The sequence below is a fragment of the Oryctolagus cuniculus genome, chromosome 13 (genome assembly GCF_051225735.1).
Source record: "Oryctolagus cuniculus isolate XC-2025 breed Fujian yellow rabbit chromosome 13, ASM5122573v1, whole genome shotgun sequence".
Lineage (NCBI taxonomy): Eukaryota > Metazoa > Chordata > Mammalia > Lagomorpha > Leporidae > Oryctolagus > Oryctolagus cuniculus.
This window is the reverse complement of record NC_142879.1, coordinates 39,248,742-39,275,590: the sequence shown is the minus strand read 5'-3', so window position 1 is coordinate 39,275,590 and position 26,849 is coordinate 39,248,742. Positions and strand designations below refer to the sequence as shown.

The following is a 26,849-nucleotide window of genomic DNA, read 5'->3' as shown; positions in this document are numbered from 1 at the left end:
AGAGAAACAAACCAGTATTATCTGCCTCATGGAAGAAAGTATGCAATATGAAACAGTCTTAAAAAAAAAGCACTTAAATCTGATTAAATCTCTAGATCCAACCTCAAGAAATATAAAGATTAAAGAAATATTTTAAGTCATACGTATATAAGACAAATCCCTCAAACCAAACACTCAATTTCTTTCACAAGCAGAATACAAAGGGAGGGAGGGAATATATCAACTACTTGTATAGGCTTTATGTGGAGGTTAAAACTATTTTAAAAACTGTAATATTTATGACACTGGAAATCTATTAACTTGAATGGATATCTGATATTTAAAAATTATAAATTTTTAACTTTTTCGCATGTGATAACACTATCATCACTACAAAAAGGAGTCTTCATTGGGGCCAGCGCTATGGCATAGCAGGTAAAGCTGCTGCCCTCAGTGCCGGCATCCCATATGGGTGCCAGTTCAAGTCCCGGCTGTTCCACTTCTGACCCAGCTCTCAGCTATGGCCTGGGAAAGCAGTGGAGGATGGCCCAAGTCCTTGGACCCCTGCACCCGCATGGGGACCCAGAAGAAGCTTCTGGCTCCTGGCTTTGTATCAGCACAGCTCCAGCCATTGCGGCCAACTGGGGAGTGAACCAGTGGATGGAAGCCTCTTTCTCTTTGCTTCTCTTTCTCTATGTAACTCTTTCAAATAAATAAATAAATCTTAAAAAAAAAAAAAAAAAAAAAGGAGTCTTCATCTTTTAGAGATACAAAATGAAATAGATACAAGATGACTTGGGAAATAGATAAGGCAGGTCTGGCTGAGTAGTGGATATACGGTGTTTCAATGTCCTACTGTTTTGAATTATGTTTGAAATTCTCCATTATAAAGTTAAAAATAAAAGTGAAATTAAGAGAATTTTCCCATCCATTTTTAGCATTAAAAAAATCACTACATCAGTTAAATGTAAGCCCCCCTATTGTATTAGTATGACTGAGACTTAGCAACAATAGAACTTACCAATATTTTTTTTTAATTTTTAAAGATTTATTTATTTATTTGAAAGTCAGAGTTACACAGAGAGGAGAGAGAGGTCTTCCATCTGATGGTTCACTCTCCAGATGGCCGCAAGAGCCAGGGCTGCGCTGATCCAAAGCCAGGAGCCAGGAGCCTCCTCTGGGTCTCCCACGTGGGTGCAGGGGCCCAAGCACTTGGGGCATCTTCTACTGCTATCCTGGGCCACAGCAGAGAGCTGGACAGGAAGTGGAGCAGCCGGGTCTCGAACCGGTGCCCATATGGGATGCCGGTGCTTCAGGCCAGGGCGTTAACCCACTTCCCCACAGCGCCGGCCCCCTTACCAATATTTTTGATGAACACATTTACCTCAGTCCTTTGGAGGGGATTCTCCCCCATGGCATTCAAAGTTTCAAACCTGATAGCAATGTTGTGTAGGAATTCAGAGTAGATCGTTCTCTCACACTTTACTTTTACAGGTATCTGGAACTTTCCATAAAGTGATCACACTGATCAAAACAGCTTTGGAGCCTGCAGTAGGTTTGTCCTCTGCCTGCGGTGCCAGCATCCCACATGGGCGCCGGCTCTAGTCCCGGCTGCTCCACTTCCAATCCAGCTCTCTGCTGTGGCCTGGGAAAGCAGTAGAAGATGGCCCAAGTCCTTGGACCCCTGCACCCACGTGGGAGACCGAAAAGAAGCGCCTGGCTCCTGGCTTCAGATTGGCACAGATCCAGCCATTGCAGCCATCTGGGAAGTGAACCAACAGAAGGAGGACCTTTCTGTCTCTCCCTCTCACTGTCTGTAACTCTACCTCTCAAATAAAATAAATAAAATCTTAAAAAAAAAAAAAGAAGAAGAAGAAGAAGAAGAAGAAGAAGAAGAAGAAGAAGAAGAAGAAGAAGAAGAAGAGCTTTGAGCTTTCCATTAGCCCTTAATATTTTCAAGGAAATATATTAAAGAAACTCTCAAACAGTAAGAGAGTTAGATAGGTAAATCTGAATATTTTCTTCTGAAGACGACTAGAAAGCAGGGTTTTCTATTCACTTTTCATCTCCTGTAATGGGAAAAGCAGTCTTTGGAACTAACAGTCCTGAGAACTAACCCCGCCTCTTACAAATAATAACTGACTGGCTTGGGGCAGGTTCACCAAATAAGAAATGGGGATAACAGCCTCTCAGAAGGCTTGTGGGTGTAAACAAAATAGCGTGTAGACAGCCTTCTAAGAGTACCTGACATTCTGTGAATATCTGCTTTGTGACTACTGGCAATCATTTATCTGGAATTTCATTTGTGCTGTGGTGCAGCAAGTCAAGCTGCCATCTGCAATGCCAGCATCCCATTTGAGTGCCAGTTCAAATCCTGGCTGCTCAACTTCTCATCTATCTCCCCGCTAATGCACCTGAGAAAGCAGAAGAAAGTCCAAGTACTTGGGCCCATACCACCTACATGGGAGACCCAGATGCAGCTCCAGGTTCCTATCATTGCAGCCATTTGAGGAGTGAACCAGTGGATGGAAGACATATCTCTAACTCTGCCTTTCAAATAATTTTTTAAAAATTTGATGCAACAATTTACCAGCTTAATTTAATGAGGCAATAAGGTATTAGAGAAAGAAAAATCTATCCAAAGAATTCTACAAACCAAAATAAAATTTCCCAGGTGAACCATCCAAGAAGTATAAAGGCTATATAATACAGTGAACCCATTGGAGTTCCTTTGGGCCCCTAACCCAAGCAGATAAGAATATCCACTTTATCTTTCTAAAATAGAACTGGGCACTTTGTTCCCCCTTTAAAAGCCTTCAGGGGCCGGCTCTGTGGCATAGTGGGTAAAGCTACTGGCAAACCATATGGGTGCCGGTTTGACTCCTGACTGCTCCACTTCTAATCCACCTCTCTGCTATGGCCTGGGAAAGCAGTAGAAGACAGCCCAAGTCCTTGGGCCTCTGCACCCATGTGGGAGATCTGGGGGAAGTTCTCGGCTTCAGTGCAGCTCCAGCCGTTGCTTCCAATTAGGAAGTGAAACAGCGGATGGAAGACCTCTCTCTCTCTCTCTGCCTCTCCTTCTTTCTCTGTGTAATTCTTTCAAATAAATAAATATTTAAAAAAAAAAAAAAAAAGTCTTCAAAGGTTCCTTACCATCTCCTGACAAAAAAGCCGAATTATTTACAATGACATTCAAGTTCTTCCCGGATCTGAACCAACTTACCTTTCCACCTCTCTCCATCAAACTACCACCTATCTGCTGACATACACGCCTTCCCTTCTCTGGAATGCCATGTTCTCCCTCACTCCCTCAATGCCTCCACACTGTATCGCAGTTACCACTGAGCCTTGAACTCCTCCTCTGGACCTAAGTTCCTTAACAGCAACAGGAAATTCATTTATAGTGGTAACCCAATATAAAGTTTGTTCCATAACAAGAATTCAATAATGTCTAAAGTTTAGAAGGTAAAACACTAACTTACATTTCCCCATATGGGCATTTCAAAAGGTATGTAGAAAAAGACATTAAAAAATAAGTTTATTTTGTGTGCAAAAAAAAAATCTATCCATACAAGAGGCCCTCAAAAAAATCTATGCATATGAAAAACCTATGCATGGATTTCAAAACTTCTTGCAACAAAATAAACTTAGCTTTTACTTCTATAATTCCATGAACTTTTGGAAGTACTCCCTGTATTGTCACCTATTCTTTAACTTGCACAAAATTAAGAGGGTAGGTAGCTGACATAATGGGTTCAGTCACTGGCCCACGACCATCATTGTCAAATAAGGAACAAAAACAGGACTCCGGGTTCTCAATCCAAGCTATTTTTGGAAAGAAAAGAAAAAGATATTCATGCTTTCAAAATTCTTATTTATTCCATCGTGGAAGATAAAATGTAACCTTTTTTCTAATTCTTGAGATACTAGCACAAAACCCTAAAATAGTGATTAGAAGCCCTTGCAGGGTTGATAAGAATGCTAGGTATTCTGCTAGAAGAATTCACACATTAAAACAAAGGACACATTACTTGGCTCACTCTGCTTTCCATAATTACTGACTGCCTTTACATCCTTCCTCTTTTTTGTTTTCTCAATTAGCATCTCATATGCTAGCATTCTCTTCACTGCTATCTCATGTAATGATCCATGCAGAAAGGTAGCTTTTAATTGCCAAACAGCTATCTCTCCTTTTTAACCAATTAGACATTGCTCTGAGTGCTGAATTTAGGAACTCAGTGTACCATACCTATCAATGTACCTTTTTTCTCTAAGGTTACTGGTAACTAGGCCTCCAAATTACAGGTTCCCCTAGGATTCCTGCCTCTCATTGGATGATGCAAATAATGAACACAAATGTGTTCAAATAACCTCCTGGGTTAAACCAAAATCTGCGACATCAAATTTCATTGAACCCAGCTCTCTAAGTGTACATGTGAAACAAGCAGGGAAAAGTTAATTGTCCTGGAGTTAACATGGTAACTAGAACTGAGCATCCTGATTCCCAAAACAACATTAAGCTTACTGCACATTATACAATCTCTTAGTCTTTCAAAGAATATATTACTACTATTTTCAAATAAGCTTAGAAGATGAAATTACCCATTTTTTTTTGTTATCTGACAATAGCTAAGAATATAAGTTGGTATCTTTCTACTATTACTCTGTTCTACAACATAATTTAACCTTGAGAAATTAAGTTCCAGAAACAAAAATTTAAGGTATAACATTGTTAGAGGAATTGTCCAGAAACTGCTACATTTTTATATAAGTGGTAATATAAGATCATTACTACAACAAACTCTAAATTCCAGCCAGTAAACTAAGGGTCAAGTGATTCAAAACCCCTCCAGCATTACCAATTCCCCAAACTAGCTAATACACAGAGGGCTGAATTTATGTGGAATGACAATGAACACTTAAAGGATGCACTTTTTTTAATGAAAAAGGGAATGGATGTAGAATGTTCAAATGTTCCGGAAACTTTTCAGTTTGCACAGTTATTCTGAAAGAAAACAAATAACTTTAGCATGTATCATTACACTGAGCTACTCAACTTCAGCTAATAAAATGTGGACTCCAAAAGGTACTCCCTCTGGGGAGAGTGTCATAAACATGCTGTTCTGGAATGTACGTGGAACCTAGCAACCACTTTTAAAGTTTCCTTTGCAGACGTCTCCCCCTGCCCTTCCACCAACACCCAGATTATCTTTTAGAATCAAGCGAACAGGACTCTCATCAGTCTTTCCCATTGACAAAAAGCATGTGACTGGTCTCTCCACCATTTGACCAAGTGAATCATCCAATTAAAACACACCACAATCTTGCTCCAAGACAAGAGACACCGAACAATTAATTATGCGCAAAGCACGGAGGGTTCTTTTAGGCCTTCCTCAGAGAATTCACTCTTACGCGTTGCCAACAAGATAAAACTTCAACCATGGAGAAGAGAAGTTGCTAGAACGTGGTGGACACATCTGATCTTCGGAGTCTGACAAGCCGGAGGGTGTAAATGAGCTGAACACCTCACTTCCTCCTCTACTGCCACATCAATGCTGACAAGTGATCAGGTCTTGCCCGGATTCACAGTTCCCCACAGCGACCGGAAAGGCATGTATAGGACCCATGGAAGGATTTCCTCCACTTATAAAAAATCAGTGGAGTCGGATGTAGCAACCATGGGAAACGGGAAAAGCAAAGTGTCGGGGGAAAAAAAAAAAAACACGAAAAACAAAAAAACCCAGCAACCTCAGAATGGGCTCCTCTGCGGAGGACAGGGCTCATTCTTCCACCCTGGCCACTGGAAACCAGAGAAGCTCAATTGATCAAAACGTCCTAGAAACCTCGGCAAGGCAGGACTCGGACTGCTAACCCAAGGTGCCAGGTCCCTCAAGGGTGTGACCTAGTGGCCAGGCTTGCAGTGACAAACTTCGGGTACCCCCAAGGACGGAGTCCTGCTCAGGTCATCGCGGCCTAGCACGGGTGGGTGAGGGTGGAAGCGGTGGAGTCAGCTAGGGAGCTCAGCCCGGGCGCCGGGGCCGGGCTGGGGCGCCGCGGGCGGGGCCGGCCGGCTCACCTTTGAAGAAGCGCAGCGCCAAGCCGTACAGCTCTTCCAGGCCGAAGCCCCAGCGCTGCTCCAGCCGCCGCGCCTCCTCCGCCGCGCCCCCGGCCGCCGCCTCTCCGGGCTCCAGCGGCTCTCCTGCGGCGCCCGGGACCCGGCCGGCCCCAGGAGGCGAGGGCGGCGGCAGCGGCGGCGGCAGCAGCGGAGCGCCCTCCGCGCCGGGCCGCTCCTCCGGGTCTGGGCTTAGCGTGAGGCCGTCGACGGACACCTCCAGTCGCTCGGCGTTCAGCACCGCCGCCATCTCCGGCTGCTGCGCCTCCTCCGCGGGGACAGGCGGCGGCCACGTATCGACTTCCTGCTGACCTCTGACCTTCACTTACCGACACCGGAACTTCCGCTGCTGAGAAGGCTCGAGGGCTCTCGGAGAGGGGCTGAAGCCTGGTGCCCCGCCCCCTCGGAAACATCAGCCACGCCCCCTCCGCGACCACCCGCCACGCCCCCACGCTTTCGCTGGTGCAGGACCGCTTCCCCCACCGCCGCCGCATCCTCTGGGACCCCAGTTCCCCCCTGGTGGGCGGGTGCTGTGCCGTGGTGCCCCCCGCCCGGGTCACCCCCGGCCCCGCTGCTACTCCGTGGCTCCCGGGGTCCCGCAGAGGCGGGGTCAGCTGGTCGCTACGGAGGCAAGTGAGCGGGCGCTCTGCCGCCCCGGACCGATTCCTCACCTTGCCGGGAGAAGTTGTGTGTTGGGCAGAGCTCCTTTGCCCACCACAGCAACTTGGAGGAAATGCGAGGCAAATGACATTTTTTTTCTTTAAATGGAAACTGCGGCTTACGACTCTGGATTTTCCGAGCTTCTGGCAGACGGAGGCAGAGCCTGGTTTTGCAGGAACGGAAGCTCATGGAGTTTGTGGGACTCTTGTTAGGAAAAAAAAAATGTACTTAGAATGAGAAGGAAATCATAACATTTTTTAAACGTAACAAAGCAAAAACATCACAGACAACCTTTTCGTTTGGTGGTTTTGTTTTTTTAAATTTGAGAGCCAGAAAGACAAAGGGAGCTCCCATCTCTCTGGTTCATTCTCCAGATAACCAGCAAAGACTAGGAGAGGGCCAAAGTGGAAACGGGGGGCTGACAACTCAGTCCAGGACTCCCACGTGGAGGGCAGGAGCCCAGCCACTTGACCCAGCCTTGCTGCCTCCCAGGGTCTGCCTTGACAGAAAGCTGGAATTGGGAGCACAGCCGGGACTTGAACCCCGGCACTCCCAATCTGGACGGGAGCTCCCAAGCTGCATCTTAACCACGAGCTCCTACACCTGCCTGCTGTGATGTTTTTTGTTAATTGCCTGATAAGCTTCTACAGGGTGTCCAAGGGCGCAGAAACAAACTGAAGATGCCATTACTCACATTCACTCTGCTGTGCGTTAGATTTTCAGGCAGCCTTTATGATAATTTGTTGACTATGTGCTTTTCATCACTTTTCCTATGACAATTATTTTGTAATATTTTCTATAAAGAAATTAAATCAACCTTTTCTCTGGTATGGTTCATTAAATTTGTTTTTTATTAATAATTGTTTGGGGGCCAGTACTGTGCCATAGAAGGTTAAGCCTCTGCCTGCAGTGCCAGCATCCCACATGGGCCTCAGTTGGAGTCCTGGCTGCTCTACTTCCCGTTCAGCTCTCTGCTGATGTGCCTGGGAAAGTAGCAGAAAATGGCCCAAGTGTTTGGGCCCCTGTGCGGAGTCGTCCTGCAAGGTCCACACTGCCGGGATGGTGGGGAGACGGCGTTCTTCGGCAAGAAGCACCAGAGACAGATTTCGGTGAACATGTTCGTTTATTAACGATCAAGCGTAAGCTTTTAAAGGGCAGGCAGAGGGGGTGTAGCTAATTCAGGAGCAACACTAATTCTATAGGATAAAGCCGATATTGGTGCCACTACGCCTCTCCAAACAGCTTGGCCTGTGTATCCTTCCAGATGGGCTTGGGCCACACCCGGGAGCAGTTTATCTGATTTGCAATTACAAGGCTCTTCAGCAGAAGGCAGGTGTAGGGGAAGAGTGCCTGGGGATGCTGCCGCCTACCTAGTCAGGTTAACCTCCCGCATGGGCTAGGCAGGCAGTGTCCCAGCCAGGGACAGGATCACCCACACCCCTGTACCTATGTGGGAGACCCAGAAGAAGCTCCTGGCTTCAGCCTGACCCAGCCCAAGCTGTTGTGGCCATTTGGGGAGTGAACCAGCAGATGGATGCAAGATTCTCTCTATATATATATATATCTGCCTTTCAAATAAGTAAATCTTTTTTAAAATTTATTCTTTAAGGAATACAAATTTCATAAGTGCGATTTTAGGAATATAGTTATTCTTCCCACCATTCCCACCCCCAATCCCACGTCCTCCTCCCTCTCCAATTCCCAGTCCCATTCTCCATTAAGATTCATTTTCAATTAATTTTGTACACAGAAGACCAACTCTATACTAAGTAAAGGTTTCAGCAGTTTGCACACACACACCAAGCAGAACTAGTTTTAGTTAATTTTCATGATACAACTCATTGAGGACAGAGGACCTACATGGAGAGTTAGTGCACAGTGACTCCTATTGTTAATTTAACAATTAACACTCTTATGTATGACATCAGTGACCATCTGATGCTTTTTTTTTTTTTTTTTTTTTTTTTTTTTTGGCCAGGCAGACAGTGATAGAGAGAAAGAGAGAGAGTTATAGACAGTGAGAGAGAGAGAGAGACAGAGAGAAAGGTCTTTGCCAATCCCAAGCCAGGAGCCAGGTGCTTCTCCTGGTCTCCCATGCGGGTGCAGGGCCCAAGCACTTGGGCCATCCTCCACTGCCTTCCCGGGCCACAGCAGAGAGCTGGACTGGAAGAGGAGCGACCAGGACAGAACCCAGCGCCCTGACCAGGACTAGAACACAGGGTGCCGGCGCCGCAGGCAGAGGATTAGCCTCGTGAGCCACGGCGCCAGCCCACCCCATGCTCTTGACATGAGCTGCCTAGGCTAGGAAGCCTTTTGAATCCACAAACTCTGTCAGTATTTGGACAAGGCCATAAGCAAAGTGGAAGTTCTCTCCTCCCTACAGAGAAAAGTACATCCTTCTTTGATGGCCACGTCTTTGCACTGGGATCTCTCTCACAGAGACTCTTCGTGTAGAACATTTTTTTGCCACAGTGTCTTGGCTTTCCATGCCTGAGATGCTCTCATGGGCTTTTCAGCCAGACCAGGAAGCTTTAGGGGCTGATTCTGAGGTCAGAGTGATAAATAAGTAAATCTTTAAAAAGAAAACAATTCTTTGGTTCTCCCATATGTATGTGGGAGCTAAAAATTTTTTAAATGACGATGTGTATCAGTTTTGTTGCAAATTCAGTGTTTTTTCAAACTTTGTTTTAACTCTTTGTCAAACATTGTTAACAATTATATACTACTATAGTTCTAATGATCTAACTTTATATGAGTGAAGTTGACCATCTTTTTATTTGATTTTATTTGTAGCCCTTGCCTATTTTTCTGCTAGGCTATCATCTTTTACTTATTTATTGAACTCTATTTAGAAGCACCATTAAGCCTTTGACTATAATGTAAATTAAAACTATGCTATCTCAAAAAATAAGTAAAATTGTTTATAAATTTCTTTCAGTATAACTGATGTTTCCATTTAATTTTCAGGGTAATTGTCAAGTTTGGGAAAGCCTCTATCAAGCTTCTCTCATATTCATAGAGTTTTAAGATTTTGGAGTTGTTTGGGTACTTCAATAGCAATTGTGTGCGTGTGTGTGTGTAAGTTTATTTATTTGAAAATCAGAGCAACAGAAAAATGGAGATAGAGAGAGATTTGCTTTTCATCATTCCCCAGATGCCCCTAAAACCTGGGGTTGGGTCAAGCTAAAACCAGGAGCCAGGAACTCCATGCAATTCTCCCACATGGGTGGCAGAAACCAAGTACTGAGCCATCATCTGCTGCACCTAGGGTCCACATTAGCAGGAAGCTGAATTGGAATGGGGGGGGGGGGATCCCATGCACTCCCATATGAGAGTAAGTGTCCCAAACAACACTTTAACTGCTTGTGCCATAATACCTGCACCTTATGTATGATTTTTATTGTGGTCTGAGAGTATTTGCAGAACAAGAGTTATCTGCTACATTCAAACAATCTGATTCAGTAGGATGAATAAAACACATATTTGCACATACAGACAGATCCACTGGAATAAAACTACAAGTTTGCCGGTGCCGCGGCTCAATAGGCTAATCTTCTGCCTGTGGTGGCAGCATACCGGGTTCTAGTCCTGGTCGGGGCGCCGGATTCTGTCCCGGTTGCCCCTCTTCCAGGCCAGCTCTCTGCTGTGGCCCGGGAGTGCAGTGGAGGATGGCCCAAATCCTTGGGCCCTGCACCCCATGGGAGACCAAGAGAAGCACCTGGCTCCTGCCATCGGATCAGTGCGGTGTGCCGGCCGCAGCGCGCTGGCCGCGGCGGCCATTGGAGGGTGAACCAATGGCAAAGGAAGACCTTTCTCTCTGTCTCTCTCTCTCACTGTCCACTCTGCCTGTCAAAAAAAACAAAACAAAACAAAAACAAAAACAAAACCAAAACAAAACAAAACAAAAAACTACAAGCTTGTGTCCTGTAAACAAAACTTCTAACCGTTCTGTTTGCATGGTTCACATAAAATGTAAGTATAGTGCATTTATAATTCTATAGATGACATTTTTAGTAGATTTCTGATGAGTGGGAAACTCCAATTTGATTAGGCATTGAGAGAAGCAATCTCTCTACATATAAGTTTTCACTTCCTGTTGGAAAGACTTTCTATGGCGTATCATCTCCTTTTCTTTCAAAACTTGGTTCTTGTCTACTACCCACATATTTCCTGTGTCAGGAACCACAGAGCTCCTGCCCTCTGGCCCTGCACTGATGTGACATGGTACTGGCTGAATCGGCATAATGGGCAGTGAGTGTATTCCAGAAAGCCATTCCCACACCCACGGTGAGCAATAATTTAACAGTTCACGGAAGTAACTGCAAACCACTTAAATGCATGCCACTAAATCCAAGTTAAAAGTATCCCTTATTCAATCGTTGCCGCCTTAGCTAGATCTTCCAAAATGCCTGTGGCCATGCCAATATCTCCTAATGTAGGGGAGAAGAGTACTAAAGGGAAGTGAGAAACAAGGAGACGGCATTCTGAAATATCTAATTCTTAAAACTTTTAGAGGGGCAGGCGTTTGACGTGTGTGGTGGTGAAGATGCTGTTTGGGATGCCTGTATCCCGTATCAGAGTGCTTGGGGTGGAGTCCTGGCTCCATTCGTGATTCCAGCTTTTTGCTAATGAGAACCTTGGGAATCAGCAGACGCTGACTCAGGTAGTTGGATCCCTGCTACCCATGAGGGAGACCGGGATGGAGGTCCTGGCTCCTGGCTGTGGCCTGGCCCAGTCCCAGCTGTTGCAGGCATTTGGGGAGTGAGCCTGAAGACAGATCTCTCTCTCAGTCTGCCTGTATCTTTCTTTCTCTCTCTCTGCTTTTCAAATAAACGTTTTAATAATATTAGAATTTAAAAGAAAACCTTCACAGAAACATTTGACATGTGCATACTCTGCCAGCACCCTCTGTGGTCCTTGGAAGGGACTTGCATAAGGGACCTACAAGGAGAGCAAGCTCAATCCCAAAATGAATTCTACTACAACATTGGATCTTTAGATTTAGCTTTAAATAGTTTAAAACTATGCTTAAATAATAAACACATGAATATTCCAAGGCCTAACCTTGAAAAAGTCATAAATAAACTCCCCTGTGCCTGACTCAGGGTCCTACCTTTAGTGACAAATGGCTGTTAAGGGTGATGATGAGATGGGTAGATGCAACTCTACTGCACAGAATTGTAGATTCTGCTTTCCAGGCTTTCCACAGTATAAACATTTCTTTTGTAATAAAAAAAAAGTAGTTACTTGGGACCGGCACTGTGGCATAGCAGGTAAAGCCACTGCTGCAGTGCTGGCATCCCATATGGGCACCGGTTTGAGTTCCTGCTGCTCCATTTCTGATCCAGCTCTCTGCTATGGCCTGGGAAAGCAGTAGAAGATGGCCTAAGTCCTTGGGCCCCTGCACCCACATGGGAAACCTGGAAAAAGTTCCTGGCTCCTGGCTTTGGATCAGCCCAGCTCTACCCATTGCAGCCATTTGGGGAGTGAATCAGCAGATGGAAGACCTCTCTCTCTCTCTCTGCCTCTGTCTCTCTGTAACTCTGCCTTTCAAATAAATAATTATTTTAAAAAGAAGTACTTTAAAGAGAGTATAAATATTAAAACCTGTAGTATATATGTAGGAAGATAGGTAAAATAGAATAAAAATTAATCATTATTGACATTTTGTATTGTTTTGGAATTTAATACATTGAATATTCCTGAAAAATACATCTTCCAGACCCAACTTCTAAACCTCTTCCTAATAGAACCATGAAGGGCCATCCTGTAGGGAACTGCTCTTGGTGATCAAAAAAGGCTAGAGAATGCACCTTCCTTTTGACAGTGCAGTGTAGGAGATGAGGTCCAGACACCCACTTTACCAAGAGGTCACACTTGAGTGTGGCTGGGAATCAGCTGAAAGACTTGTTAAAGTGCACCCTGTGACCCAGCAGTGTGGAGGGAGCCTGGGCGGCTGCCTTCTAGCCCACGTTCTGAGACACGGCTGCTACTGTCTGCAAACCACACTTTGAATGGCAAGAGTCTAGGAAACTTTTCTTCCTGGCTCTAATGAGGGCTGACTGATGAATAATCAGGCAAATACTAAAGTTGACAATTCGATGAGTTTTGACATACACACATACTTGCAAAACCATTACAGCAATCCAGATACTAAACAAAAGAGCCAATGTTGTAGTGAAGCAGGTTAAGCTGTTGTTGACATATCAGAATGTTAGTTCTAGAGTCCCAGCTGCTCCACTTGCCATCCAGCTTCCTGCTAATGTGTCTGGGAAGGCAGCTGAAGATGGCCCAATTGCTTGGGTCTCTGCCACCCAGTCTGAGACCAGGATGTAGTTTCTGGCCCCTTGCTTTGGCCATTGGGGGAATGAACCACCCAACAGAATCTCTCCCTCTCCCTCTCCCTCTTGCTCTGCCTTTCAGATAAATAAGTCTTAAAGCGATAAATAAATAAATAACCAACATGGTGGCCACTGCCTTTGTAATCAGTCTCTCATAGGACTTTGTAATGGACATTTGTTACAATGTGCTGTCACAGGAGAGTGACTTACACACGCTTCCTATCTAGACCTGTCTTTCTAAATCCCCATCTTTGTATGTAAGGAGGCACATAGAATTACCACAGAGGGATATTTTCTGAACCCTTTCAAATCTCTCCTCTGAGTCTGTTCTCTTAGATACAAGAGAGTATTGTCAGCTCAGCTGCTGGGCTGTGTGACTGCAGTTAGGGTCCATTCCACCCAGTGGTTTCCCAGATGAAAGATCACCATTTCTGAAAGGCTTTCTGAAGTCTCTTCCCTAACATCAACCTTTCCTTGTGTTCTCGCCACATACTCTGATTTTCTCTGCTAAATACTGTTAGATCACCAGAGAGGCTCTGAGTCCAGTTTTCAGTCTCCTGTTTTATCTGGTGAGCTAATGATTGGTATTTAGGAAGATGTTGCCCTTATTCTTATCGAAGAGCACAGCTCACTTTAGTAGTGAAAGTTGTTTTGTGCTCACTGGCTGCAAGCACCTGGAGGGCAAAGGCCACAGTCACTCCCATAGTTACCAGCCTGGGATGGGAAAGGCGGGAAGTCAGAACGCTTTACTGAGCAAATGAGTGAAGGTATGATTACACCTGGTACATATAATATCAGTTCAGCTCAACACGCATGTAAGGAGTGCCTGGAACACACAGTGCCGTAGGAAGTCCGAAGATGAGCGGTGGCGGTGTCTAAACTAAGGCATCTGTGTCTAGCAGGCAAGACCACGGCAGAGAAACACCAGACCTGGGAGAGGCTGCCAGGGCTGGGGCTTATTTACCAACTCAGTGACCTTGAGTAGCTTATTTAACTTGTGCTTCCTCTTTTATAGAAGGGTAATAATCCCAGTATCCACCCCTTAGACTGTTGAGAAGACTGGATTCACAATTACACATAAATAACTTAGCAAAGGCTCTGGCTGGCTCGAAGTAAGCTTTTAATAAATGTTGGCCACTATTACGTACAATGTCCCATAAAAATGTAGAGGAGACATTACACAGTGGGGAGGGCGTAGTGTGTGTGTATCACAGGATAAAGTCTGCCTACGAATGTCTTTTACTTGACTTGCAAGAGTTGGCTGCTACAGTGCTTTAAGTATGAATCAGTTGCTAGCCTTGTGGACATGGGCATTTTAATAGAAGAATCCAGATGTAGGACTTAGCTTAAAAACTTAAGGGCCTGGCACTGGGGTTTGATGACAGAGAACCGGAACTCCTGGAGGAGAGACTCATGGCTGCAAAACTTCCCTGGCAACTGACGTGGTCCACACAGCAGGAACCTGCATGTGGTCCATGAACACTGATAAACAGGCTTGAACTCTATCAGTTTATGTGTTGTCTGCCTGGCCACTTGTCTTGGTCCATTCATGTTGCTGTAACAGGACACCACAAACTAAGTGGCTTACAAATAACAGAAGTTCATTTCTCACAGTTTTGAAGGCTGAGAAGCCCAAGATCAAGGCACTAGCAGATCCTGCATCTGGTGAGGAAAACTTCCTGGATCTCTGGCTGTGTCCTCACATGGTGGAAGAGACAAGGGAGTTCTGTGGGGTCTCTTTCATAAGGGCACTAACCACCTTCATGAGGGCTCTGCCCTACAGACCTAATCACCTGCCCAAGCCCCGCTCCTAACACATCACACTGGGGATTGGTTTCAACATGGATTTCAAGGGGACTAAAACATTCCATCTGTAGCACCACCATCGGCCTTCATGTTTGTGACTCCCTGAAATAGAAGACGAAGAACTGCTCACGCGCCATAAGATTTGGGAGTGGCTTCAGGAGAGAAGTCTCTGATGGATCCCCTTGGAGCTTCACATTGGAAGAACATGGCAATGACCTTCTAGATAGAAGGAGGATCTCTTGCCAAAATCCTGAGTGTTAAGGGAGCCTTGCATGTTTAGTCAGGCATGGTTAGAGTTAGGTGAAGACTGATAGGAAATGAGCATGAAGAAAAGGAAGGAGCCAGTGTGCAAGGCCCAAAAAAGTGGGCGATTGGCCTGTAGGTGTGAGGAGCCAGTGAAGGGGACAGGCAAGGCCAGGGAGTGTCACGAAGAGGTGCGCAGCAAGGATACGGGCAATGCAGTCAGCTGAGCCAAGTGAGCCGGCAGGAAGTGAGGAAAAGTGCACCAAGAGGTCGCTTGGCAGCTGTTGAGACCTTTGGCTCACTTTCTGGACCTGTGCGTCTATCTGTAACAAGTAGAGATTGCCTCTGTCTGGTTTCATCACTTGATGTTGATAGGCTCAACTTATCTCTGCAAAAGTGTTGCAGAGACTAAACAGATAAGGTAGTAGTCCTACAGTAACTTTCACCATTCCCCTCCAAAATGTTCCTATGAGCCCCTGTTGATGATTAAAATCTCTCTATATTTTTTCAGATTCAGAAGTTAAACAATTCTAACCAAAGGAACTCAAATACTTTTGGAAGAGTTTTTTTTTTTTTTTTAATCTCCTATAATTCCATTATGGGGTACAGTCTTCCATTTGTCCTGCAAGCTAATATTCATATAACAGTGGTGATGATTGTTATTGCATAGAATTTTCCTGCTAAAGTAGGAAGACAGGAAAGTTGAGAAGGGAGACCATTATTCCAATGAATTGTTGGAAAAGTAGACTAGAGCTTAAGCTCCAGGGCCTCTTAGTGCCCCCTGCTGGCTGAATGCAATAGCTCAGCTCCAGCCAGGTGATTCTGCCAGATCTGCCTGACATCCTGGGCCCTGGGGCCCCCTCCCGGGTTAGGGAAGAGAAACGCTGCTGAGGCTAGGGAGAAGCAGAACGGCTGCTGGGCCCCCTCTGGATCTGCAGAGCTAAAGCAAAGCCTGAGGTTCTGGGCGGGACCACCCCAGGGAGTGAACTGTAGAGGAAGAGATTTTCTACACGATCAATAAAAACACCAAAGTTCAGTCAGCCGTGCTGGAAGACAGACTGAATTTTCTTGCTCTCTATGGAAAATTAAATTATGAAATTGTTATCATATGGAGACCAAGGAGTATGCAGCCAGTAAAACAGAGGTAGAACAGAACTGTGTAAGTCAAATAGGGGCCGGCACTGTGGCGTAGCAGGTAAAGCTGCCACCTGCAGTACCAGTGCTCCATGTGGGTGCCGATTTGAATCCCGGCTGCTCCACTTCTGATCCAGCTCTCTGCTATGGCCTGGGAAAGCAGTGGAGGATGGCCCAAGTCCTTGGGCCCCTGCACCTGCGTGAGAGACGCAGAGGAAGCTTCTGGCTCCTGGCTTCGGATCAGCGCAGCTCTGGCTGTTGCAGCCAACTGGGGAGTGAACCAGTTGATAGAAGACCTCTTTCTCTCTCTCTGCCTCTCCTCCTCTCTGTGTGTGTAACTCTTTCAAATAAATAAATAAATAAATCCTTTTTTAAAAAAAAAGTAAGTAAAATAATAATAGTAATAGTAACAGCTGTTATTATGACTGTGTTATTTGAATTTGGAGATAGTTTTTTAAAGAGTTGAAATTTTTTGTTGTGGTTTCTTTTCTCATTCCAGAAAAGCATCCATTTGGGTACCTAATTCTCTATTCCTTTTCTTAATCAGCACTCTCTCCCCACGGTGGTATATAAGTGTCAGACCCCACAAAGTCTAGACGTGCCCTTGCTTGGGCATATTTCAGAGACACCCCGGAAGAGCACAGAACCAAAGCCACAAACCAGACTTCCGGGATGGCTCCGCCTGCCACTCGTCCTGCAACCACCACAAGCTTTCTTTCCAGCTCCAACCCACGGTCTCCTGCAGCGCAGCCTTCCTATACCTGCACGTGAGCTCCCCAGCGGCCAAGCTGTGGCTCACCTGTGCCGTCTTCCACTCCTTACACGGTGTCTGGGGTCACCGAGTTCCTCTCTAGAACAGTGGTGACAAACTAGAAAACTGGCAAATGCAAACAAATAGGAAGAATGGAAACTGGGTCCCCAGGTGCTGGTGGGACGGTGAGAATAAGGTGTCACAATTGCTCAGTGCAGTGTAGGAAGGTTTCCTGGAGGAAAGCGTTTTTGAGACTTAACTGAAACCAACAAGCAACAAGACATGAGAAGCGCAGCCAAGGGTCAGGAGAGCAAAGGTGCACTTGGGAATGAGATCTGCTAAGGCTCCATGGTGGTGATTGTTACGTGCCCCAGGAGGGGATAATGGTCAGTTACGTCATTCCTCACACCCCACACCCCAGGCGCTTCACATACCTTTCCCTTCATGTCTCCAAAGTCTCTTGGAGTAGATGTTAGGAAGGGAGTGCCATGGATGGCCCCATTCCTCTTAAGGAACAGAAGGCAAAGGCTCTATAATAATAGACCCTCACTTAACAGAGAACTGAGCACAGTGCCAAGCATACTAGGTGCTAGAGCTAATGTGTATGATTTTGGAGCCAGCTCTACCCAGCCGTGTAATCTTGGGCATGTGACTTAACCACTCAGCGCCTCGGTTTCCACATCTGTGAAATGGAACAATAACAAAAGAACCTAACCAGAACACCATCACAAGCGTTAACGGTTCTTCCCACATTCACAGTGCGGTTAGAAGAGTGACTGGCACAGAACAGTCCCCATAAATGCCGGCTTTGTTGTGATGACTTCTACAGAACTTTTATAGAGTCCCTGGTCAACAAGATCCCGTCACCAATGCCCAATCCAAGGAGAAACCCCAGTTCCTGCTGCACCTCTAGGCTGTTGTAGGTAAAGCCGCTGTGCCAGGAGGCAGCAGCCTCCTGCAGTCTGGGCCATAAAACCAAGAGAGAATCTAGGCTTCTTCTTCTTTTTTTTTTTTTTTACTGTAAAAGCATTTGTTTGCTGTGGCAATTTTTTTTGTTTTTTACTGTAAAAGCATTTGTTTGCTGTGGCAAATTTTTCCAGCATGGAATAGTTTGAAGGGGAAATCATGTCACGTGCTGGCACCGGAGAGTGCCCGCTAACACCTTCCACGCTTTCCTGCTGGGGTGCTTCAGGCCCAAGCCAGGGGGGGCTGCCGCCGGAGACAAAGCTGCGACTGCCTTCTCCTGGCCAGGGGAACACGAGGTTGAGATCCCGCCTCGCGATGTGGGCTGTGCATGTGTGAGATACAAACACTGTCCAGGGCGCGTGGTGAGGCGCCAGTGACACGTGCGCTCGCCAGGCGCGTCCGCGCAGCGAGCTTCCGGCAGCTGTTAGTAGGATGCCCTGATAGGGCAGGAAACATCTCAAAAAGAGCTTACTATGTTAAAAAAGCCAGATGCAGACCCTTTTGGATTAACAGATGGAAAAGGCAAAAATACCTGGGATGTATGAAGAATGTTTAACCTTCCATTTGCTGCTTTTCTGCGCTATTTGAATTTTCGAATATGCGTGCAATCTTTCTCAAGTGTCATGGAGGATTATCTGGGAAGATTATTTTTTTGAAAAACCTTTCTATGACGTACATTATTGTGTTTTAAAAAGAGAAGAGAGAGCTTTTTGCAAGCCCATCGTAGGATTTCTTGGCTGCTGCTATTGCTGTGGTGGCTGAAAGACCTCCCAGTGCCAGCACATAATAGATGCTGAATAAATATTTGTTCAGTGGATGAATCAACCTGTGGAAAGGTCAGAGCGTGGCTTTCTTACCTTTACTTCCCTCCAGAGACTCTTTCCTGAACTAGATTCAGCGCGTCAGCCCTTCAACCACACCCAGAGTCCTTGCAGAACAGATCCAGGGACCAGGCTGTCTGAAACGCGACTTCCCCAGCCTTCCCCCCCTCTGCCAGGAGCTCAGCCCCCACACATTCACTCCGGAAATATTTCCTGGCCACTTGACATGAAGGGGCTTCAAAAAGTTCATGGAAATTCACATGATTTTTAAAAATTGAATATTTCTCTTTTCTAAAAGAGGTATTACTTATTTGAAAGCAGAGTTAAAGAAAAGCGAGACAGAGAGAGAGGAGACAGAGACAGAGGAGAGATCGGTCTTCCACCTGCTGGTTCACTCCCCAAATGGCTGCAATGACCAGGGCTGGGCCAGACTGAAGCCAGGAGTCAGGAAGTTCTTCTAGGTCTCCCATGTGGGCGCAGGGCCCCAACCACTGGGGCCATCCTCTGCTGCTTTCCCAAGCCATTAGCAGGGAGCTGGGTCAGAAGCAGAGCCAGGACTTGATCCCCAGGAGTTTGAGGAGCAGGTGTTCCAAGTGGTGACTTAACTCACTATGCCACAATGCCTACCCCCACATTATCGTTTAATTACCTTTTCCCAAGAACTTTCTGGAGCCCCCTTGTATTTTCATAGGTCAGAGCAGGGGCCGGGGTTAACTGTCCCCCAAGATTTTCCTAGTAAAGCTATTCATCCCACAACTGTTTATTGAACCCCCCCAGCCACATCTGCCACAGGTGCAGGTACCCTCAGGGCAGGCCCTGCCCTACTGTACCTGGAGGTACCTCTGATCTCAAGCCCATCAGACTCAACCTGTGAGTCAAGCAGATCCTGTTTACTATCTGATCCCCAAATGCTTGCAATAGCCAGGGCTGGGCGAGGCCTAAGCCAGGAGCCAGGAACTCCATCTGGGTCTCCCAGGTGGGTGGCAGGGCCTCAACTACCTGAACCGTCACTGCTGCCTCCCAGGCTGCACGTTAGCAGGAAACCGGAATTGGGAGTGGAGCTGGCACTTGAGCCCAGGCACTCCAGTATGGGATGCTCACATCCCAAGCAGCTACTTCATCGTTAGACCACTCACTCCTGACCCAATCTTTTACATTTCAAATGATCCTTGAGAAAACAAAAACATTGTTTCTGTAGTAATTTCCCAGAAAGTTTGATATATGTTAAAACCAGGCAAAAATTCATAGTGTTTATTTGCAAAATGCAGGTTGCATGCTTTGATAATTACAGGTGATGTTTTTGTCTCCATGACGGTCCAGTGGCTGTGGGGTGGTGGTGAATGTATTATAAGGACACCCCAAAACTGGTTGGAGCAGTTGCAGTAGCACCTCCAAAATTGGATCTGCTCACTCAACATGCAGCAAGCCAATCACTGATATCAGGTAGTGGAAGAATACAGGTGTTTGTTGCAAAGCAACAGGCAAGGGTGGGGCAGCCATGACTTAATTCCCAGGTTCCCCAAGGAATTAGGGGCAAAGATTCCTCCATACTGAAGTCAGAGTTGAGGTGCATGTTCAGCTCATATCCAGGTCCCTGATCGGTCTGCAGTGCTCCTGTCCCTCCCGACTGGTTGGAAATACATTCTTTTGGGAATTTTGAGGATGGCAGAGTAGATTCCAGTGAGTCGATTGTTTATTTCCTGCTTGAGGAATGGCGTTTCTGGTAAAGAAATCCCTGAAGACAAGGTCAGACATCAAAATGTTTTCGATAGCGAAGACAAAAGACCTTGTGGGGTTGGCATTGTGGCATAGCGGGAAAGCCACCACCTGCAATGCTGGAGCTCCATATAGGTGCTGGTTCATGTCCAGGCTGCTCCACTTCCAATCCAGCTCCCTGCTAGTGCACCTGGGAAAGCAAGCAGAGGAAGATGGACCAAGTCCTTGGGCCCCTGCCACCCATGTGGGAGACCCAGAAGCAAGTTCCTGGCTCCTGACTTTGGTCTGGCCCAGCCCTGGTTGTTGTACCCATCTGGGGAGTGAGCCAACATATGGAAAATCTCACTGTCTCTCCCCCTCTCTCTGTAACTTTGACTTTCAAATAACTGAATACATAAATCTTTAAAAAAAATGTTATTTCTAGGGGAGGTAATGACCTTGTGAGTCTTGGGATCCAGAACACCATAGAGTTGGTTGCACCATTCTCTCAATTCCCTGAGAATTTTTAGTAAGAGTTCGATTTGCAATCATAAAAGCAGGGCAAGGAAACTTCTTGCTGAGGGAGGGAGGCTGGGGGGTTATGGGGGACCAGGTCCTGGTGGTCTCTCACGTCTGCATCCAAGGCTGTGTGTGGGCTCAGCGCGTTGCAGGAGTCTTGCGCCCCCTAGCCGGCTCGCGGATTCCCAGGCCCGGCATTCCGCGGGCTGAGAGAAGCGGAAGGGCGGGGGGTCCAAGGGCAGCCAGGTGAGGCTCTCTGGAGGCAGGAACTCTGGCAGTCAGCAGCAGCCCAGTCTCGCTGCATATCTGCAAACAGCGGGAGGTCCCAACGCCCAGGAAAGCGTGGGATGCAAGCCCCAGCGCAGGCACCGGGCTGTGGGCCTCCCAGGTGCCAGACAGCGGGATTCCAGCCCAGGCAGATAATAAAGGTGCTAATCAAATAAAACCCCCAATGAAAAAGGACTTTATAAGTTGCAAGCGTGCAGGCCAGCCACACAGGCACAGGTCTGAGCACCAGCTTACACCTATTTGTTTTGTATTTAAACAACAGTTTTGAAGTGGTCTGGGAAACCGGGCTCCCGTAGTTGTTACTTTAAGGCATGGAACAGGTATGACCCTCAGAGAACACAGCACTCACAGGCCAGGGATGGCACCGAGCAGCATTTTCTTATTTTCATTCTTATGAATTTTATGAATCAGTTCTTAATGTCAACACAATTGTTATTAATATACTTCAATATATCATATATTTTAATGAGTCTAAAATATAAATATATCCTATAGCTACAATAGAATAAATGTAATCAAATAAATGTGAATGACTTGTACTAATCATTAATAAAAGAATATCCTGTATTCCTTATTAACTTCTTTCTAAAGTATTTACTTTGATATTTTTTATTTATTCACTTACTTATTTGAAAGGTAGAAAAACAGAGAGGCAGACAGAGAGAGCTCTCCCATCCACTGGATCACTCCCCAAATGCTTCCAACATCCAGGGCTGGGCCAGGCCACAGCCAGGAGCCTGCAGCTCACTCTGGGTCCCCCCCGCCCGGGGTAGTAGGGACCCCTACCACTTGACTCCTCACTGCTGCCTCCCAAGATGCACATTAGCAGAAAGATGGAACTGACAGCAGAACCAGGACTCAAACCCGAGCAGTGTTTTAACTGCTACCCCAAACCTGCACCCCTACTTACTGTTTAATTAATCGTACAATAACACATGTTCTTGGTTAAAAAAAAAATTCGCACAGCACTGACAAAGGGGTAAGGACAGCAAATAAATTCCCCTGCACCACCCTGAGCCCCCAGTCCCACTTCCTAGAGAGAGATTTCTCACATATCCTTCCTTGAACTCGCTTCTATGCACATGCAAATGTGCGCATGTATACCCAGTATAGATCTTTTTGCAAGGCATACAAAATATGTTTTTGGTATACATCCTGTAGGGCAATTGGCTTTCTTCATTTCACAATATCTGGAGCACCTCTTACCATGATAGGACCTTTAGAGCCACCAATCCTTCTGGCTGGGCTCTGGATTTCCTTGGAACCCAGGGAGGAGGCATGGTTGGGAATCTGGTGGGGGGTGGGGCACAGCAAGCAGGCGTGTGGAACTCACCCACGCAGGGCCGCTCAGAGAGGGCAGAGGGGAGAGCAGAGAGAAAATGGCACAGTGACACTCGGTGCAGCACAGCAAGGCAGAGCCGATTCAGGACCCTAGTGCAGGAGGTTGAGGGACCCCGCCAGGGGGCCCTGCGGTGGGAGAGGGGACTGGCCTCAGCTCTGAAAACAGCACAAGCAAGTGGGAATTTACACAGAGAGGGTTGTGGGCAGAAAATGACTGAGAGGACACATCAGGGGTGTGGAAGCTTCTGGCTAACCTGACCCAAAGGGATTCTTGCTGAAGACAGGTGGGGGAATCTGACATCACCTGCGAGGCGGGCGGGTGGGCGAGGACTCAGATATCAGAGGTGGGAGTCCTTGCTGACTCACTTAGCAGGCTTCTTTGCTAAAGCTGGATCTTACAAGGGAGTCCCCAGAGGGGCCGAGAGAAGGGTGCAGATGCCTGGCTAGGGTGTGACCAGGCTGAGATCCTAGGTGAGGGCCTGAGTCATGCAGCTGGAAGGATGCCCACACTGTACGGATGGAAAGTCGGAGTGGGGCAAGGCCGGCCCAGTGGATGGAAGAGCCTGTCTTTGACTCAGAGTTCTGCCCAAGATACAGGGCGCTCCCCTGCCTCACACCTCTCCTGAGAGCCACGCCAGCCTAGCCTTCCATTGGAGAAACACAGAACCCCGTGCTCCTGGAAGCACCTCTCAGAGGCCCAGGGACAAGAAACGCCAAGGATCCAAGCAGGCCTGGGAAGAGCTTCGGGAACCGCTGAGGGGGCTCCCGCCGAGTCGTGGGGCTGGAGCGGGGCGTGCACTGCCCTGGAGCCCTTTCCTGGGAGGAAGTTGATCCTGCTGACAGATTTCTTTCTCTCTCTCTCTCTCTTTTTTTTTTTTTTTTTTTTTTTGACAGGTAGAGTTAGAGAGAGAGAGAGAGAAAGTCTTCCTTTTTCCGTTGGTTCACCCCCCAAGTGGCCACTACAGCCAGCACATTGCGACCGGTGCACTGTGTCGATCTGAAGCCAGGAGCCAGGTACTTATCCTGGTCTCCCATGGGGTGCAGGGCCCAAGCACCTGGGCCATCCTCCACTGTACTCCCTGGCCACAGCAGAGAGCTGGCCTGGAAGAGGGGCAACCGGGACAGAATCCGGCGCCCCGACCGGGACTAGAACCCGGTGTACCGCGCCGCAGGCGAAGGATTAGCCTAGTGAGCCGTGGCACCAGCCCAGAACAAGTTTTTAAAATTAATTACCTGGGAGGAAATGAGAGACAGGCATTGTGTCCACCCATTGGTTCGTGCCTCAAATGCCCACAACAGCCTTGAGCTGGGACTGAAGCTAAGAGCCTGGCACACATCAAGGTCTCCGGTGCAGGTCGGGGGAACACCAATTACCTGAGCCATCCCTGCTGCATCCCAGGCTCTGCACAAACAGGAGGCTGGACTTGGCGGCGGAGTTGGCCATCAAACCCAGGTACTCCCAAGTGGGATGCAAGCATCTGAACCCTGAGGCCAAATGCCCACCCGACAACACAATTTGTAGTGGTTGCATTGCTGCTGTCTTACGAATGTGTCGTTATTCAACCTGTCCTCTGCTGGTGCTAGTTCATAACCAGATTAGACACAGAGGCCCAGCTGCCAATAAGCACGTATCTCCTGTGCACTCCTGCTGTGTGTGGTGTGTGGTGAGGGGAGGAGGCAGGGCTGTGGGCTGATGGCCCCTGCGCGCCGGCAGCCAGCCACCAGCAAACACAGAACCAAGAACGTCAGGAGACTGTGTCTCTACACTGATAGCTGAGGGAAAGGAGTGATGGCGCATTGGGATAGTGTAGGGAAGGGGTTAGACTGTGGTATCAGGGAGGCCTGGGTTCAAATCCAGGTGCGACCAGTAAGTAGCCAGAAAAGTTTTGAGTAAGTTATTTTGGTCCAGTCCCCAAAGCATCAGTATTGTCCCTTTAATATACATGACACTACCTATGCCCTGAAAGGACTGAAGTTCTGATACCCACAACATCGGGTGAACGTCCAAAACGCCACGCTAATCTAGGCACGAAGCTCGCATCTTGTGTGATCCCCTTTTCGTGAACTGTCCAGAACAGGCAAGTCTGTAGAGCGAGAAAGCAGGGTGGCGGTGGCCAGGGGCTGGGAGGAGGTGTAAAGGAGGTGAGGCTCTCCCTTAGCAACGACGAAGTTAACCAGGAGCCAGACAGAGGCGGTGGCTGCACACAGCGAGTGTACTGAATGTTCTGTGTTGCACACTGTAAACGGGGGAATTCTATGCTATGTAAATTTCATCCCAGTAAAGAATTAAAACAAGTGGGGATAGTAATTGTGCTTACCACGCAGGTGCTGTGAGGTCGTATGAGGCAAACTGCAGGACGCACAGGACCAAGCACAGAGCAAGAGCCAGCGGCGCCAGCTCCTGTCACAAAGGCCCTCCTCTGTGTGGAGCCCCACGGCTCCTACCTCCCCAAAGTCACAACACAGCCTCAGGCCCCAGTGATCTGGGCCCATCACCTCCCCGGCCTTCTTCCTAATGCTCGCCCCACCGCGCACCTGCTGATCCGAACGCCCAGCAGACACACTCCCACCTGAGGCTTTTGTATCCGGCTCTGCCTCACCTGAAGATGCTTTGCTAGACACCCACTGAGCTCAGCCAGCCAGCCTGTTCGAGTATGTGTTCCAGATCACCTTCCCAGGGAGGCCTCCTTGAACTCCTATATTTAAAATTGTATGCCCACGGCCGGTGCTGCTCACTTGGCTAATCCTCCGCCTGCAGTGCCAGCACCCCGGGTTCTAGTCCCAGCTGGGGCACCGGGTACCAGTCCCGGTTGCTCCTCTTCTAGTCCAGCTCTCTGCTGTGGCCTAAGAGAGCAGAGGAGGATGGCCCAAGTGCTTGGGTCCCTGCACCCACATGGGAGACCGGGAAGAAACACCCAGCTCCTGGCTTCGGATCGGTGCAGCGCCAGCCATGGCGGCCATTAGGGGAGTGAACCAACGGAAGCAAGACCTTTCTCTCTGTCTCTCTCACTGTCTATAACTCTCTCTCTGTCTCTCTCTTTCACTAACTCTGCCTGTCAAAAAAAAAAAAAAATTGTATGCCTTGTCCTATTCCCCTTCTACTACTTTTTTCTTTTTTAATTGTTAAGGTCTCTTGAAGTTGTGAGGTTTGTTTTTTGTTTTGTTTTGTTTTTTTAATTTTTTGACAGGCAGAGTGGACAGTGAGAGAGACAGAGAGAAAGGTCTTCCTTTGCCATTGGTTCACCCTCCAATGGCCGCCGCGGCCGGCGCGCTGCGGCCGGCGCACCGCACTGATCCGATGGCAGGAGCCAGGCACTTATCCTGGTCTCCCATGGGGTGCATGGCCCAAGCACTTGGACCACCCTCCACTGCACTCCCAGGCCACAGCAGAGAGCTGGCCTGGAAGAGGGGCAACCGGGACAGAATCCGGGCCCCGACCGGGACTAGAACCCGGTGTGCCGGCGCCGCAAGGCGGAGGATTAGCCTAGTGAGCCGCAGTGCCGGCCTTTTGTTTTGTTTTGAGAAGCAAACACACACACACACACACACACACACACACATAACTCATAACTCCCATCAGCTGGTTCACTCCCTAAATGGCCTCAATAGCCAGAGCTGGGCCAGGTCAAAGCCAAGACCTGGGAACTCTAACCAGGTCTCCCACATGGGTGGTGGGACCCAAGCATTTGAGCCATTACCTGTTGCCTCCTAAGCTGTGCCTTAGCAGAAAACTGGACTCCGACTCCAAGCCGCATGTGGGACACAGACATCTCAAGCAGTATCTTTTTTATTTTTTATAAGATATATTCATTTATTTGAAAGGCAGAGTTACAGAGAGAGAAGAGAGAGAGAGAAAGAGAGAGATATCTTCTACCAGCTGGTTCACTCCCCAAATGGTAGCAATGGCCAGGGCTGGGTCAGGCTGAAGCCAGGAGCTAGGAGCTTCATCCAGGTCTCCCAAATGGGTGGCAGGGGCCCTAGGACTTGGACCATCCTCTGTTGCTTTCCCAGACACATTAGCAGGGAGCTGAATTGGAAGTGGAGCAGCCAGCACTTGAACTGGCTCCCATATCCCACTCTGCCATAGTGCCAACCCCCAAGCAGCAGTTTTTTTAAAAAATTTACTTATTTACTTGAGAGGCAGAGACAGAGAGGTCTTCCATCCACTGGTTCACTCCCTAAATGGCCACAAT

The 26,849-nt window shown here is 47.5% G+C and overlaps 1 protein-coding gene across 4 annotated transcripts in view; it reads right to left on the bottom strand.

Annotated features, from left to right (window-relative positions):
- Positions 1 to 25,199, bottom strand: part of ACBD3 (acyl-CoA binding domain containing 3) — a 67,011-nt gene extending 41,812 nt beyond the window's left edge. Inside the window, exons 1-2 of one of the 4 annotated variants that reach the window (XM_089311452.1) lie at positions 24,975 to 25,113; positions 6,763 to 6,955 (exon numbers count right to left, since the gene is read on the bottom strand). In XM_089311452.1, coding sequence (XP_089167578.1) covers positions 6,763 to 6,940 — 178 coding nt within the window. In that variant the 5' untranslated portion in view covers positions 6,941 to 6,955; positions 24,975 to 25,113. The other 3 variants (XM_089311453.1, XM_089311454.1, XM_002717482.6) reach the window with 3 other exon arrangements.
- Positions 25,200 to 26,849: the final 1,650 nt, after the last annotated feature.